We start from the raw sequence: 17224 nt of genomic DNA, 5'->3' as shown, positions 1-17224 counted from the left end.
GCCTTCCTGCTCCTCTGATGCTGCTTGGCCTGCTGTGTTCATCCAGCACTACACCTTGTTATCTCAGATTCTCCAGCATCTGCAGTTCCTACTATCTCTGATACTAAATTTATTGTTTTCTTCTCCTACTGGTCCCTGGAATTGTTCTTGTAACAATGAAAATCAATTAAGTTTCTGGGCCCCAAGTCTGGCTGTTTCTTACATAGGGTGGCCAAGGAGGATTTGAGTTCTTGTCTTACTGCAGTACAGGGCAGTAAATTGTAATGGCAGTTACAAGCCTCTTCAATTGAATCCCCTTGATATTTTTCAATATATTACACAATCTTGTATAGTGTAGCTGAGGAAAGTCTAGCCTATTCTCTGTATGTAACTTGAGAAGACTGTATCATATTTGTGGCCTCATAGATTCATTTAACTAATATGAAACGTGTAAAGCTTTTATAATTCATTGTTCATAATTATGCATTCATATTTCATATAAGTTATTGAACACTATGTTGAGGAAAGCATTATTAAGAAAGTTCTTTCACTTACCTTTCTAACATCTCGGAAAGTTCATCTGCAGAGTCAGATGAAGGAATCTGATAGATGTCTGACAGTTCCAGTTTCTGTCTGTAGCCTTTTTTCAAAATGGGTCTTGGCCACCTATGGAATACAACATTAAAAAATTGTTTATTCAACTATAACACCATGGCCATTGCCAGGATATCCCAGATACAATTTCAAATCCTTCCATTTTACAAAGAGGTAAAAAATCCATTTTTGTGCTCCTGGTACAGGATTTTCATAAGCTGGGAGTACACCATTTCACTTTATGGAATCCTTAGTGTGCTTGAGTACCTAAAGTGCAATTAGTACTCTAAATTACCCATTTCAGCCACAATACTGTATGGGTTTCCCAGCTGAGGGCAAATGGCTCAATGTTGACAAGACAAAGCAGGTTATCTCCAGGTTATTTATATGCCTCCTGGCACTAACTTCTGTCCTATATCAGGAAGGGCTGAATATTAGTTCAGCTGGTTCTCAAAATGACTATGGGAGGCTGCTGACCAACAGCTCATAATTTTTTTTATTTGTTCATGCATTGTGGACATTGCTGGCTAGGCCATCATTTATTGCTCATCTTCAGTTGTCCTGGAACTGAGTGGGGTGCTGGGGCACATCACAGGTCATTTAGCAGTCTACCACATTGCTGTGGGTCAGGAGTGACATGTAGGCTAGACTAGGTAAGGTCAGAAGACTTTCTTCCCTAAAAGACATTAGTGAACAAGGTAGGTTTTTACACAAAAAACAGTGCTTACAAAGTCACCATTGTGCTAGTTGTTAATTCTGAATTTGTGATAAATGTACACTTAGGAAGAGATGCAGTGCTCGCCCAGACTGGCTGATCTGGCTCACCCACACCAGCATCACATCCACTTCTCATAGGACCTACCTGAGGGCTGCTCCTGGTTTTGCAGTCAGATCTTATTGCTGTTGCTAAAAGCAACAAGATACACAAATCGGTATGCAATATAACTGAGTGTCATGAATAAGCTTAGTAATAAGCCGAGCTGAGTGAATAAGCATACTTGCTACCTGTTTCATGTGTAAGCCTAATTTCCTCCCTGATGTTCCCACATAAGGTTGCGCCTTATTCTCCTAATGGTAAATACCATCATAAAAAAACATTCATAATTTTTATTGATATAATTTCTTTCATGCTCTTAGGGCACCCAATATGATTTATGGCCAAGTAAGTACTTTTGAATGGCAGTCATTATTGTTACATAGGGAAATGTGGCTTCCAATTTGCAACAGCAAGATCCCAGAAATGGAAAATGAAATGAATAGCCAAAGAAATGTTTTCAGTAATGATGATTCACTGTTGAAGGAGGACCATTTGTTTGTCTTCAAACAATGCTATTGGACCTCTGCAATACATCTCAATAGGCAGACTGGATGTTAGTTTAATGTCTTGAAATAACTTATCACTCCCCCACCACAGCACTGAAGTGGAAGCCTGGATTGTGTGCTCATATTCAGTAGGGAAGTTTGAATCCATAACTTTGTGACTGAGAGTTAAGGGGGTTACCAAATCAATCAAATTAACATAAGAATGCAGGTACAAATTACATTCAAAATTGACTTAGCTTTTCAAAGCAATCTTTTCCCTTGTGTTGTTACTCAAAATTATTTGCATATCTCCAAAAATAAATAAAACCTTTCAATGCAGTTGGACAGCATTTTAGACTTTAAAAAGAAATTACCTGACAGATATTCTAGAAGTGTAGGTGCTGCAACTCTGCTAATGACAGGAAAGTTTGTCATGAAAAATACACAAATATAGACAGTTTGTATGACTTCAAAATGAGGATTAAATGATGCCTGCATATTTTCCTTAATGCCTGTATTCCAATCCATCTTCACTTGAAGACTCTTGGTCTTGATACTCTGCATACAAGACCACTGGAAGGCAATTGAAATTAAGTTGCATTAACTTTACTGATAATTTTAGCCCCTTATCTATTTTATTTCTCATATTTTCCCCTATCTATGTTATATTTTTACTGTGTGTCACTTAAGAAGCTTGTGTACAGTTTAGTAAAAGTATTTTTAATGATAGGTTAATTTAAACATTAATTTGTCTTCTCTTTACAAATACCAACTGATTTGTGTATAATTTAAATATTTTGATAGCTCTCACATTTATATCGTTGTGAATGTAGAATAATTCTTCTGTGCAAATTGAACTGCTCTATCTATAATCTATATCCACAATTTCCAAGAATTCAATTCACTTTGATCATAAATAGGGCAAAAGCAAAATATCAACTATAATGCATTAAGTTATACATTTCACTATATTTGTAATGAATACATGTGACAATAAATAAATCAAATCAAGATAAGGAAGGCATTAAGCAAAATGAATTTTTTGTATCTATAAATATAAAAGCTACATCTCTATTAATGGTGCTGATTTTGAGGAACAACTGTATGTTCAATTTGTATCAGCTTAATGTACAAAAGAAGAAATTTAACTTAGGAATCCATTTCTTTAGTGACACACCCTTGAAAGCTCTTAATATTTAAAATTAACTGATCCATTCTCTTAACTCAAATGTGAAGTAAACCAACAGCAGAATAGTCTTTTGTTGCAGGGTTGACAAAGTCAGAATAACTTGGTCTGCCAACTGTACGTATAAAAGCTAGTATTTCTGTTATATTGGCATGCTTAAATGTAGGAAACAATTTTATCACTCCATTATCTGCTTTCAAATCAATTGTATTGTCACAGAAACAAAAAAAAATGAAATGGATACCAGTTACTGAACATGAGCATATATTTTCCTTCAGGAAAGTGAGACTTCCTCTTTTCAGATTATTTCTATTGGGTTCATTGAAATATCCCTGTCACATCCTTCCCTTTATATTTGCAACATTTTGCTGCACTCATGCTGCAGTTTCATTACATGCCCGGTATAAGGTGAAAGGTTTGTATAGCAAAATCCAAAGATTTCTATTTTTGTTCATGAACATTTTTAACACTATCTGCAGTTCATATTAATGTACCCGCAGATACGGTAATATGTTAACATTTGTTTCTGAGTTTATACATTTCTCTCATGGGGCAACCACTTCTAAATAATTCTTGCACAACAAATCTGTTTCAAGCCAAATGCAATTTTACACATTGCTTACAATATACAGGATTCATTTTTGTGTTTTACTATATGGTGAGATGACTATTAACTTTAATTCATCTGCTATCGATAGTTATCACAATATGCTTTAGGACTATACGATAAGCAAAATGTAATTGAAATATGATTTTTTGAACCTATTTCATTACTTACCTTTAGACTGTGGCTTTGGTACATGACTGGTTATTTTAATCAATCATATAGCAACCCTATGTTATAACAGCTTTGAAGTAGATCCAAATTTACTTATATTTTGTGAGAATGGGTCCCTCTAATAAATACTGGTCACTAAACCATGAAATCACAGGATAAGTTCACAATGCATTTGTCAACATCAACCTAACATGGATGTTCATAATTCAAGCTGACATTCATTTTGTGAGTCACAAAATACTGCACCATATTTGGAACCAAGACAGGAATTTTTTCCCCAAAAGATTTTTGTTATTCATTTGAGCACTGCCTTGGACAATGCGCTTGCTCAAAGTTATGAGTATAATTCTTGTCAGGTGGCATATCCTTTACAGTAAAACTCCAACATCAATTCTATTAGTGTTTAAACAAAAAAATCTTGCATTCTGATGAAGAGTCATCAGACTTGAAACATTAACTCTGCTTTCTTCACAAAGATACTGCCAGACCTGCTGAGTTTCTCCAGCAATTTCTATTTTGTTTCAGATCTCCAGCATCCGCAATTCTTAGTTTTATGAATAAAAATCTTGTGTTGAGAGTTTTAGTTTTAGTTTCTCACTAACTTTGAATAATGCAGGGAGTTGCTAATAGTTAAAATAATGGTTTCCCTTTTGAACAGATGAACCTTTTTATTTATTCATTCACAGGATGAGGGCATCACTGGCTAGGCAGCATATATTGCCCAGAGGGCAGTTAAGAGTCAACCACATTGTTGTGGGTCTGGAGTCACATGTAGGCCAGATCAGGTAAGGACAGCAGTTTCCTTCCCTAAAGGACATTAGTGAACCAGGAGGGCTTTTCCTAACAATCAGCAATGGATTTACAGTCATCACAAGACTCTTAATTCCAGATAATTATTGAATTCAAATTCCACCATCTAGTGTGGTGGAATTTGAACCCGGGTCCCCAGAACATTATCTGGATCCCTGGATTAACAGTCCAGCAATAATACTACTCGGCCATTTGTAACCAATGCACTTCTGCATGGTCTTACAAAGTTTGGGTTGATAAAGTATGGTGGAATTTGCACTTATAATACTTCGTGTGTGCATTCTGAAATGCAAGTTTAGTTTGCTCCTTTTCACCAGGAGACCTTTGCTGTATAACTCCTCCAAAGCCTCATAGCTTTCTTATTTCTGTCATCTCCAGTCCCACAATACTCTCCATACTCCTCCAATTCTGACCTCTTGAGTATCCATGAGTTTAATGGCTCCACCAGACATGGACGTGCTTTCATCTAGCTGGCTCTAACTTCTGGGAATCCCTTCGTAACATCCCAAACATGATTCACCTCTTTTACCCTTTATGGTACTCCTTACTATCTAATTCTTTGACCAAGCTTTCTGTTATCAGTCTGAATATTGTTCTATGTGGTTTGGTATAAAACTTGCTGGCAATGCGTGACAACGTAGGATGATTCTTTACATTAACCATAATATATAAATAAAAGTCAGTTTTGTAGTATTCCTTGGCCCTGAACCGTAGGACAATGATTTTCCCACTGTGTTCATTCCTCACAAATTGTGCTAGTAGGACAAGGGTTACTAATCTCCTTTACTCTAAAGGAATGGGTTAACCCTTCAATCTGCAATTGCTGTGTCACAACTTGGAATAAAAAAAATCCACCACCATTTGTATCTTACTTCCTGTCAAAGCCAGAAGATTTGGAGAAATTCGGCTGAGCTGGCAGCCTGTGCAGAGAGAAGAACAGAATTAACGTTTCAATGGTCCTGATGAATCATATCAGGCTCGAAACATTAACTCTGTTTCTCCCTCCACAGGCCTGCTGAATTTCTCTAGCATTTTCTGTTTTTATTTCAGGTTTCCAGCATCCGCAGCATTTTGCTTTTATCTTGATGTGCTTATCAGGCACTGTACCCATTCTGCCTTCAACTCAATTGCCATGTCATTTCTATGGCTCCGATTATCTGAGTACCTTTTTAAGAATATTGCTGTTCTAGAAATTAAAGTTTTATGCTGAGAAAGTGAAGTCAACTCAGAAAAGTACTGATTCAGGAATAAGTCTGCACTCTAAAGGAATGGCACCACATAATGCCTGATGGCTTTCACCTCGCAGTGAGTTTAATTTCATTGCTGTGAACTTGTTCCAAAATGTCACTGCAGGGAATTAGAAATTACAGCATCCTGCCAGAAAGCGAATCTGCACCTATACATAAAATCAAAGCTGTAGAATCATTTTGTCTGTCCAACATATTCAGCAAACATCACAACACTGACAGCTAATTCTTCTTACATCAGTTTAAAGTCAGTGTTCTTAGAGTTAACGTGCAAAGGGATTGACTTTTCATCCAGCCTCGAGGTGTTAGAGGCTTCTATCAGATACAATTATTGTGTCAACTTTTATCTCTATACAGTGGTAAAGGTCCTAATAAATTTTAAAGTGGGGTTGGGGATGGCATAAAAGATGCATGGGGCAGAAACTGAAAAGGGTCTTAAGATGTTGAGGGAGGGGGTGGGTTTAGTAAGAACCACAACCAAACTGACTAGTTTCGCCTCTTTGGTGAAGGTAAGGCTAAGAATTTGACAGCATATGAGGTCACAGCCATATAAGGTTTCTTATGAAACTTTGCTCCTCCCGACTCGGAAATCTAACTATTTAGGAAAGTTCACAGTTTTTGGCCCACGATCGACTTTCGGGGAATCAGGTCTAATTTCCCAACTTTGAATGTACACTGTATACTAACTTCGGTAAGCGCGACAACGTTGTGTAAAAGTGTCCAAAGTTTGGACTGGAGCGTTCATCCTACCGGGTTAAAGGCTAGAGTTGTGCAATATAGTCGACAACCGACAGCCTACGTTGGTTGCTACCCCACTCAAGGCATCAATTAATACAAAAGTTAGTGCCAATCGGAACCCACTCTGCATATTTAAAGACGGACAACACTTCCTTCCTGCAGGTGTCACTCTCACTTGTTCAACGGACTGAGTGAAGCAGGTCCTGGTGGGAAGAACCTGGTATCAGAGGGATCAAGTGCTTGGATTCACTTTAATTTCATGAGTCCCACTCCTCTCCGACCTGATTTCCGCCAGATGGGGGGAGTTAAAATCAGGGTTTTAAAAGCAGTTTTAAATTCATTGTCATAGCCAAACAGAAAAGATAAAAAAGATTTTAAATCTCTGTTGTCTCATCATTAAGTATATATGACAGGCATGATGTGCAAAGAAATAATAACAATGAAAAACAATCTTTACAACACAACAACTAGCCATATGGCCCATCAGGTTTGAGGGTTCACTGTTTTAATGTCACTTTCCTGACCGCTCTCCAAAGACAGGGAGTCACAATAAAACAAGTAAATTCCCCGGATTGTGTTGGTGGGCACTTCGCTGGATACACTTTATTTGTGACCTGCACGGAGCCAAAGTTCCTACTTTGCTTATTTATCAAGTTCTTATCATTATCAATTAAATGGATTACCTACTCATTGGTGTGGGCATAAGAACAGGGTCGCCCAGTTATAGGAAGGACACTATTAAACTGGAGAGGGTTCAGAAAAGATTTGCCAGGATGTTGCCAGGTATGGAAAGTTTGAGTTATAACGAAAGACAGCTAGGCTGGGTTTTTTTTCACTGGAGTGTAGGAGGTTGAGGAACCACCTGATAGAAGTTTATAAAGTAATGAGGAGTATAGATAGAGTTGATGGTAGTTGTCTTTTCCCTAAGGTGAGAGGAGAGAGATTTTAAAAAAAGACATAGGGGCAATTTTTTTACACAGAGGGTGATTTTCACGTGGAATGAACTTCCTGAGGAAGTGGTGGATGTGGGCACAATTACGACGTTTAAAAGACATTTGGACACATACATGAATAGGAAAGGTTTGGAAGGATATGGGCCAGGAGCAGGTGGAACTAGTTTACTTTGGGATTATGTTCAGCATAGGCTGGTTCAACCTAAGGGTCTGTTTCCGTGCTGTATGACGCTATAACTCTGTGACTCTATGACAGGGAGATTTTGGATCTGCAAGTCTGAGGTTGAACTGCTGAATCTACTCGAGTTGCGCTTTCCAGCAGCCAGACTTGGAAGCGACCTAGCCACACTTGTTACCCATGTGATTGCCTAGGTGAAGACTAGTGTATGTGAAACATTTATCAACCCAAAAGACTGCCCTCCATTTCTCCATACAGGAGAACGTACAAATGTAAGAATTAGGATCATGAGTAAGTCATTCACCCCATCTATCTTGCTCCACCATTCAATAAGATCCTGGCTGAACTGATTCTAGCCTTAACTCCCACTTTCCCAGGTACTACCATAATCTTCAACTGCCTTGGCAGTCAGGAATCTATCTACCTCTACCTAAATGTATTTAATGCCTCTACCTTTGGGAAGAGATTTCCAAAGGCTCACAACCCTTTGAGAGGAATAAATCCTCCTGATCTCCATTTTAAATGGAAGACCTTATTTTAAAATTGTGATCCACCACTCCCCCCACCCCACCCAAGTTCTAGTCTATTACACCAGATGAAAGATCCTTATTCGTCCCGTCAAGTCCCCTTAGAATCCTATCTCTCTCTCAGTCCTCTAAACTGCAGTGACACAGTTCCAGCCTGTCAAAACTGTCCTCATAAGATAACACTGCAACTTCCGCCACAACATCTCAGCATCAATCAAGTCAGCCCTCTCTGAACTGTTTCAAACAGACTTGCATCCTTTACTAAAAAGAGCAAAATTGTACACTATACTCTACCTCACCAGCACTTCGTACAACTGCAATAAAACATCCTCACTTGCATATTCCATTCTCCTTGCAACTAATGATTATATTTAGTTGTACAGGACTGTGATGGTGAGTACTGTGTACTGTATTGGTCATCTTATTTAAGGAAAGATAGAAATATGTTAGAAGCAGATCAGAGAAGGTTTACCAGACCCATGCCTGGAACGGTTGGATGTTCTTACAAGGAAAAATTGTAGAGGCTGGATTTGTATCCACTGAAGTTTAGGAGAGTGGGCAGCAACTTGATTGAAACATAAAAGTTATTAACCAGTCTTGATTGGGTAGACATTCAGATGATGTTTCCTCTTGTGGGAAAATTTAGAAGTAGAGGTCACTGTTTAAAAATAAGGAGTCATTCACCTAAAACAGAGATAGTTTCAAAAAAATCTCTCATAGGATGGTCAGTCTCTGGAACTCTCCTTGAAAAACATTGCGGAAGCTGAATGTTTGAATACTTTAAGGCAGAGTGAATGGATTCTTGGTAATCAGGAGGTTGAATTTTGTGTATGGGGTGCCTGTTTGTATTTGGTGGGTATGTGTAGGCTGGAACGTGAATCTCAATCCAATATATGGTTACAATCAGATCAGCCATGATCTTATTAAATAGAGGAGCAGACTCGAGGGGCTGAATGGCCTCCATATCTTCCTTGTTGACATCTAACATCTTATTTGCCTTCTTAATCGCTTGCTGCACTTACATACTGACTTTCTGTGATTCATATCTCTGTTGCTCTCCCTTTTTGAACTCCAGCAAACACGAAATTAAAATGTTTCAGTCTCTGTTTAATTTCAATGATCTTTTAATATCCAAGGAAGATTTGTTATTCTTAGATTTGTGTTCGTTGGCACAGAAACTTATCCAGTGCACTGTTCACATGTTTAATAAAATATTTCCTATAGCATTCAACTTGAGAATCATAGAATCATTGGAGGCTTACAGCACAGAAAGAGGTCACTAGGTCCATCAGCCTGCGCCAATACATTTCTGTACAAAAACAATAAAAAAAGTATATTAATCACTGACCAGGATGTGATTCAATAAATCTCATCATCGGGATATGCTAAATTCAAGATATTATGTGGTATAGTTCTATGTTTATGTTCACTCGAAGTTATATTTCAAATCGCTCGAATAATCTGCACCGGGCCTCCGTCATTCTCAGCTCTCCTGTATTTTCCTTCCTCAACACTCTTCCAGAATCTGTTTCTTTTTCTTTTTTGTTTTTGTTAGTATCTTCACCTTTCTCTTACTGTTCCCATCTCTCTCTCTGTTGATGTCACTTATTTCTGGGTCACTGTTCTACTTGCACCCTCTATGACCTGAGCAAGTTTTTGTCAAAGTTCACTTTTCGTTGCGGCGATCCACAATTCATTTAATGCTCGCTCCCAAGAGACGCCAGAGTTAAAGGAACTGGGAATGAGGTTATAGGTGGAAAATGCTGAAGCGAGAGAAAATGGGAGAGTGGACAATGGCCGTAGTTAGCATTGGAGAGTGAGATATTACGTAGTTATGGCCTCTAATGTATCACACTCGAACAAACTTTCTTGTTTATTGAATATCGGCCATGAGGAAAAAAAACTGGACCCTGAACTTCAGGCGTGTATTTACACGCTCGATTTTGGGATTTTTTTCTATAACAGAGAGAAGACAAGGAAGAGCTGGAAGTTAGGATGAAGAGGTTAGTAACATTCTGTGAATTATTGCTGGATACTGGAGTTGTTTGCCTTAGAGCGAGAAGAATATGTGAAGATATAATACAAATTATCAGACTAATGGGGCTTTGATAGAAAAGACAGGAAGAAATTGTTTCCACCAGTAAGACAATGGCCTAAGGACGGCCTTTCAAAATAGTTGGGAAAGGAGCTAGAAGGAAGTTGAGGGGAATTAATTTTACACAAGGAGTTATTATGCACTGCCCAGAAGTATGACGGAAACAATTTCTAAACGGAATTGGGAATGTACTTGAGAAATGAATTAAATGTTAAAGTATTGGGCAAAAGTATGGAAATAGGTCTCATCGGTAGTTAGTCCATAGAGCTGACTCAGGTGGCGTGCTGTATAACAAGGCAAGGGAGTGCTTAATGAATGACAATACACAAGCAAGTTCCGAGGAACAGAACGATTTTGGGGTGTTTGCCCACAGATTCCTGAAGGTGGTAGGACAGGTTAATAAGGTAGTTAAGAAGGCATACGGGACAATTACCTTTATCAGTCCCTGCATAGATTAAAAAGTCAAGGATATTATGTTGGAAGTATACAGGACTTTGGTTAGATTCCACTGCAGTACCATGTACAGTCAGCTTACCTCACCATAGAAAGGATGTGATTGCACTAGAGGGGGTGCAGAGGAGATACACCAGGATGTTGCGAGGCTGGACGCGCTCGGGTGTTTTCTTTAGAACAGAGAAGGCTGAGAGGAGACCTGATTGAGGTGTAAAAGATTATGAGGGGCATGGGCATGGTGGGTAGAAAATAGCTGTTCACCTTAGTTGAAGGGTCAATAACAAAGGGAATAATTTCAAGGTGAAACGAGGAGTTTTGGAGGGGTAGTGAGGATTTTTTTTTACACCCAGAATGTGGTGGGAATGTGGAGTGCACTGCCTGGGAGGGTAGCTGAAGCAGGAAACCTCACAAACTTTTCAAAAAAAAAGCATTTGGATGAGCACTTGAAATACCATAACATTTAAGTCGAAGGCTCAGTGCTGGAAAATCAGACTAATGTAGATTTAAACTCTTGTTTCGGTGGGAGCAGACTCGATGGGCCGAAGGGCCTCTTCCAAACTGTATGATTCGATTAATCTAATTCTGTGATTGAACATTTGATGTAGGTTGCATGACAACTGTTTTATTTAGGGAAAGTTATTTTTTTCTAGTCTGTTTGATAAATTTTCCTGCCCGAGAACACCCGAAATGACAATGTAGAAATTGAGAATCCTATTAAAGATAACACGGTGTAGAGCTGGATGAACACAGCAGGCCAAGCAGCATCATAGGAGCAGGAATCCTATTATGTTTGGTTTGAGAGTCTGAGGCAAGGATATGAGACTTTAGGAGTTGATTGCTTGATATTTTAGAATATGATTGGCTGAAATGATTCTGAGCTGTGATTGGCCCCACTCTCGGTTCTCATATAGACATGGTTCAAATATAAGGGATTCGAGTTGACGGAGTTACAGTATAGCAACTATATACAGTCATGTAAGCACCTTTTAACATAACTGACAATTAAATGAATCACCCACAGAGACATTTAGTAAATAGTTGTCATTTACATTTACAACTAATTTTTTTTTCATTCTGCCCCGAACGGATCTTTAATTCACTTTGCTCACAGCTAAATCCTCTCCCATTAAAACAAAATTGATTTGCTTTCCCAATAAATGTCTGTCCTGAAAACACAAAGGGCGCACACTCCGAAAGTTCTGGGACCAATTTATAACAAATAAACTGGTTGTAAATCAGACCGGCATAACTTTCCCGGGCAGCTTCAAGCGTTGCACATTGAGTAACGTAACGATGTGATTTTATACTTCCTTTTCATGACAACAATGAAATCCTAAATGAGCTCGTGATTTTCTGGCCTCTATACCGTCAACGTCTCTGCATACGGTGAGAGACAGAGAGAGAGAGAGAGAGAAAAGTTGACGCAAAGTTTCGCAAGACTTTTGAAAAAGTTTAGCTGGACTTCAAACCGAGAAGCCTCCCCAGCGAAAGCTCTAATTTCTACAGCGATTGGGGACTGACTTACAAACAGTAGGCTGAAAAGGTCAGTGCAACTGGTAGGAGTTGTTGCCGGTTAGTGAACTGTAACAAATGTTCTTCTGAAGTTTCAAGTTCCTTTATCTGTGGACCTTAGTATCCCGCAATTCAGCAACACCCAGTGAAATACACTTCTCGTAGGTTACACTGCAATTCGGGCAGGGAAGGAACAACGTCCAAGTCAGAGAGAAAAAAAATATACCGGCAGTTTAATAAATGTGGTCAAATCTGTATAAATGCCTGTAGAAGTTCCACTTTGCGAACTTGTTTGTTTTGAGAACAGAACCTGAGAGGTAGAGTGAGATTGCTCAGCATAGGCAAGCTTGGTCTTACCTGAAGAAGAGTTTGGAGAAGGCATTTGCTTTTTCTATGGGTGATCTCTGCATTGTTGTCTAGTGAAGGGTTTCCAGTACCTGAAACAGAGCCTGCCCGCACCCCACCTTATTAACACTGCCTGATGATGTCACTGCTTAGTGCAGAGAGAGAGAGAGAGGGAGGGAAAGGGAGGCTGAGATTTGACAGCATTGTGCCTTCTTGAATCGACAAAACCTCGTTTCGGCCAGAACTTCAACTGCTGCAAATTGCTGTCCAGTTCTCTGTAATCATTAACGACTGCAAGACAACTACAAAATGTTGTGACTTATTAATGGTTAACATACCAAGAATATTGTCAAATGCACCTGCTATTATTCTTACATTGCAATCATCATGAATACAAGTTTCATCATGGAGAGTCCGTTGGGAGTTTTCTATGTATCCTTTGGGTGACCATGTCTCCCCTCAATCAGTGAGTTTTCTCGAGAGAATCACTTCACGTGTTCTCTTTTGCGGTCGTTACATTGTTTTGTACAGACTTTTAAAAACACTGAGTTTTTTTTAAAGGAAAGCTGTTGATTCACTATAAGGTACCGAACTGTAACTCGTTCGGTTTCTGGGAGTGTGGAGCACCCGCCGTATTTGAACTTTTGAATCAACAAGATGTTGGTCACCGGCAGGAAGCAACATCTCTGATTTCACCAGCCACACGTGTGGCAGTTCTCATCTGAACCCATATTTTGAATGATCCATTAGATAACTATATTGACAGAAAACAAAGCAAACATGTGCCTCCCCTTTTTATTGAAAAGTTCATCAAAAAGCAATAAATTAATCTCACTGTATCAACATTTATATGAATGACTGAAGATTACCAACGCAGCGTTTGACATCCAACAGGGAGACCAATACACAAGGTAATTATAACCTGTTCATTTCCTACCCTACTAGTGGAGTCAGTGAACTCCTCCAGCCATGCCAGAGCTGGTATTATTTTAAAAAACTTTAAAGTTGAGGTTAATCTCCCTCGCATAGGTGTGTTGCTTTTGCATATTACTGCCCAGGTAAGCCATCGCCCCAGCGATTACATTTTGGTTTTAATTTTTCTCTTGGGTACTTGAACCTGATTTTTATTTTCAGATGAAATTGAACGTTAGAATTTTCGTCAGGAATTCCCAGCGAGCAAGCCATTCCCAGGCTTCGAACTAGTTCCAGAAACAAAAATGGTACAATCACGACTGTGTCAAAAGAGAACTCAATGGAAAGGAGAACGGGGGCTGCAATACACGATGCAGAACTAAAACAAATGCTGCACAAACATAGGACTAGATGTGTGTAACTGCTGACATGGAGGCCAATTCATTTAGTGCAACCATAAAGTTTAGGGTAGCTTTTGTTGTTTTCAGTATTTTAAGAGAATGCGCCTTTAAACTGATTTATTTTATTGGCGGATTTAATCCATACGCGGACTCAAACGGGAGCTCACATTTCAAGTCACAAAATTGAAGAGGAGATATGTTGGAAGGCAGTTTGTACTGTGGCTGTGTGTGTGGACTATGATAGATACGGGCAGCCTATCCCCGCGGCCTGTGTTGAAAGGTGCTGAACTGATGATGGGAGTAAACATCTCCAACAGGTAAATCACCGAGATTTGCTTGTTCTGCAAATCCATCCTTATTTCATTTTCTAAATGTGTTTATAAAAATTGTAAATCTGCAATGTCACCCTGATCGTTACTGAATTAACAAGTCTGCTACACCTCTGAGGAATAACTTCAAAACAATACCGTTGCTTATTAAAATATTCCCTTTCTAACTTTGGATTTGCTCAAGACTGAACAATCTATAGCGAAAGTTTGGTTTGTAATTAATTACACTTTTTTTCTGTTAGAGATACAAAGGTCAAATCATAATTTACTGTAAGAATTGACCTGGTTATTATATTTATGTTGTACATATTCAGAACTAATTCAATTGTGTACTGCTTTGGGCTGTCTTAATGAAATGTGTATTTTAATATAGTGCAATATTTTCAATAAATACTTCGCTGGAAATCGCACAGAACTGTTGTCCAGTTCTTTCACGAGTTTACGGCATTTGGAGATTTTAAATAATAAGTCAGATTTTGTTATTTGAATTTTCAAAAAGCGTGTTCCTGCTTCACAAGTATCACCACCCCAGCGGGAGGGAGAATTGTTCTGGTCCTCGATTCTTCACTTTCAGCAAAGTTGCTGTACAACGAGCGGATTACCGAACATTCAGCATTCTGAACTTTACTGCGCCGCTACTTTTAATTCGTTTGAAAACGTTCCCATCATCACTGGCAATGCTTCACCGCAAAGCCTGAATGGCTAATTCCACATGTGGGAATTTTAATTTAAAAACGCATAGAGTCAAAATGACAGCAGGCGATAATTAACGTTGTAAAATATACAGACCAGATTGATTTAGAGCTCGGGTATTTCAATCAGTTCTATATGTCTGTTGCAATGTGCCACACCGCCATGAGCATTGTGAGAACTGCAGTGAATCTAGAAAGTAAAACCATATAGGCTACTATGTCTGAAATTAATGTCGTTTCTCTAGCACATAGCCGGTAGTTCCAAGGATCTTTACGTAATTTTGCTAAGACATCTTTTCATAATCAAACGTTTGAACTATCCGATGGGTGTTTGAATGCGACCTGAAATAATATATAATAGACATTAAGCTTGAACTAGAAATCACAGTGCAGAAACAAGGCTTGATTTCGTGCTCCAGAGGAAAATGGAAGGTTTTTCTTTGAAGAAAAACGATACCAACATACTTGCAAATATACAAATTAGGAGCAGCAGTTGGCCATTCTGTCCCTCCGATCGGCTCCATCAATTATTAAGATCCTGGCTAATCTGATTGTGGCCTCAACTCCAAATTCTCAGCTAGCCCTGACAACCTTTGACTCCCTCTTAGTCAAGAATCTATTTACCGCTGCCTTAAGGTATTCATTCACCTTACCTCCACCACTCTCAGGGAAGGAGAGTTCCAAAGACTCACAACCAACCTAGAGGGAGAAAACAAAATCTGTCTGGTCTCCATCCTAAACTACTTGCCCTATTTCTAGTGGATCCCACAGGGGATTCAGTATGTCAAGTACTATCATAATCATATGTTTCAATAAGATCACCTCTCCTTCTAAGCTCCAATGGATCCCCTGCATCCCATGAGCCAATGAATCCTCCATTTATGGTATGTTATTTCCTGTAGCATGAGCTACTGGGTGAAATGTCAAAATGTGATGCTATAATAAAGGAAAAGTAGGAGGGAGTCGATTCCCAATTCAATTGCTGCAGTAGGTGATGGGGATGAGCGACACCTTTCCCAGTTAAGTACAGACACTTGATGCACTGCTCTCCCATGAAATTGAGATGGGAACAGTGCTTTTTGAAGACACACTGGAGTCAGGTCAGCATCTCCGCCTCTCTCACACACAGTTACTCTTTGCTATCTGCATTGCTGTTTCCCCTCTGCTTTCCTCCTCAAATGCAGAGTTACCAAACCAACTATAACTGGGCTGAGTCTTACTTCTTCTTACTAAGCATCAGTTTCATTGAGTTTCATGGAGGATTTCTCTGTGCAAGGCCTAATGAGTTACCTTAACAAACTCACCTCAGCTACTACTTGCCCTTCCACTGTGGCATTCCTCTCATCCAATTCTAGCCACATTGTGTCATTGGATGGGGGACAGTGGTAATGGAATTTGTTAGGTGTGTCCAAGAGGGATTCTTGAAGCAATATGTAAATTATCCAACTAGGGAAGGCACCATACTAGACTCTCATCAAAGCTAATATATCCTTTGAGTGACATGAGGACTGCTGACAATCATGCCAAGTTTCCTGGCTTTGTGTTTGTACCAAATAGCAAGGCAATACAGTAGCTCTGGCTGAGGAGCAAGGTGCAAAAAGGCAAGGCAAGGATGTTGTGAGCAATCCAGCCAGGCTCAAGGTGAGTGGGCGCTAAGACAATAAGCAAACAGATCAGAGATGCAGCCTGGTTCACTCCATGAGTTGGGTGCCTGTCCCTGAGCACAGTGTCCTTGCTGCAGCATTTCAATAATTGTTGCCATTGCATCCCAGGGTGCAGTTTTGAAATGCAGAGGTGTGCTATGGATTCTTAGAGAGTTCTTAGAGGCTGGATTTCAATGTCTGTGAATGTGGGGTGTGTGTGACTAGTGCCCATGGAGTGTGCCCTGACCAACATGGAGGCTCTTCACAGCTAGTGATGAGCTGAAGTCACTAGGTATCCGTTCTGACTTCCATGTTGAGAATTCTCGATGTTAAGTTTGCTCATGGCATTTAGTAAGATAGGAAGCTGTGTATTAATGAAAGGAAGCTCCACTGTCATAGAGTCATATAGCACAGAAACAGACCTTTTGGTCCATCTAGTCCATGCTGACCAGGCTCCCAAACCAAGCTGCTCCCACTGCCCTGCATTTGGCCCATATTCCTCCAAACCTTTCCTATTCATTTACTTATCCAAATATATTTTAAATGTTGT

The 17224-nt window shown here is 39.3% G+C and overlaps 1 protein-coding gene across 1 annotated transcript in view; it reads right to left on the bottom strand.

Moving 5' to 3' along the window:
- cftr (CF transmembrane conductance regulator) overlaps window positions 1-12762 on the bottom strand; it is a 113209-nt gene extending 100447 nt beyond the window's left edge. Inside the window, exons 1-2 of the mRNA XM_020525436.2 lie at window positions 12710-12762; window positions 535-645 (exon numbers count right to left, since the gene is read on the bottom strand). Of these exons, the coding sequence (XP_020381025.1) occupies window positions 535-645; window positions 12710-12762 (164 nt within the window). The remainder of the gene's footprint in view (window positions 1-534; window positions 646-12709) is intronic.
- Between the last annotated feature and the right edge of the window lie 4462 nt (window positions 12763-17224).

Source organism: Rhincodon typus, chromosome 18, assembly GCF_021869965.1.
Source record: "Rhincodon typus isolate 14 chromosome 18, sRhiTyp1.1, whole genome shotgun sequence".
Lineage (NCBI taxonomy): Eukaryota > Metazoa > Chordata > Chondrichthyes > Orectolobiformes > Rhincodontidae > Rhincodon > Rhincodon typus.
The sequence above is the reverse complement of the archived record's forward strand: the minus strand, read 5'-3'. Positions and strand labels throughout refer to the sequence as shown.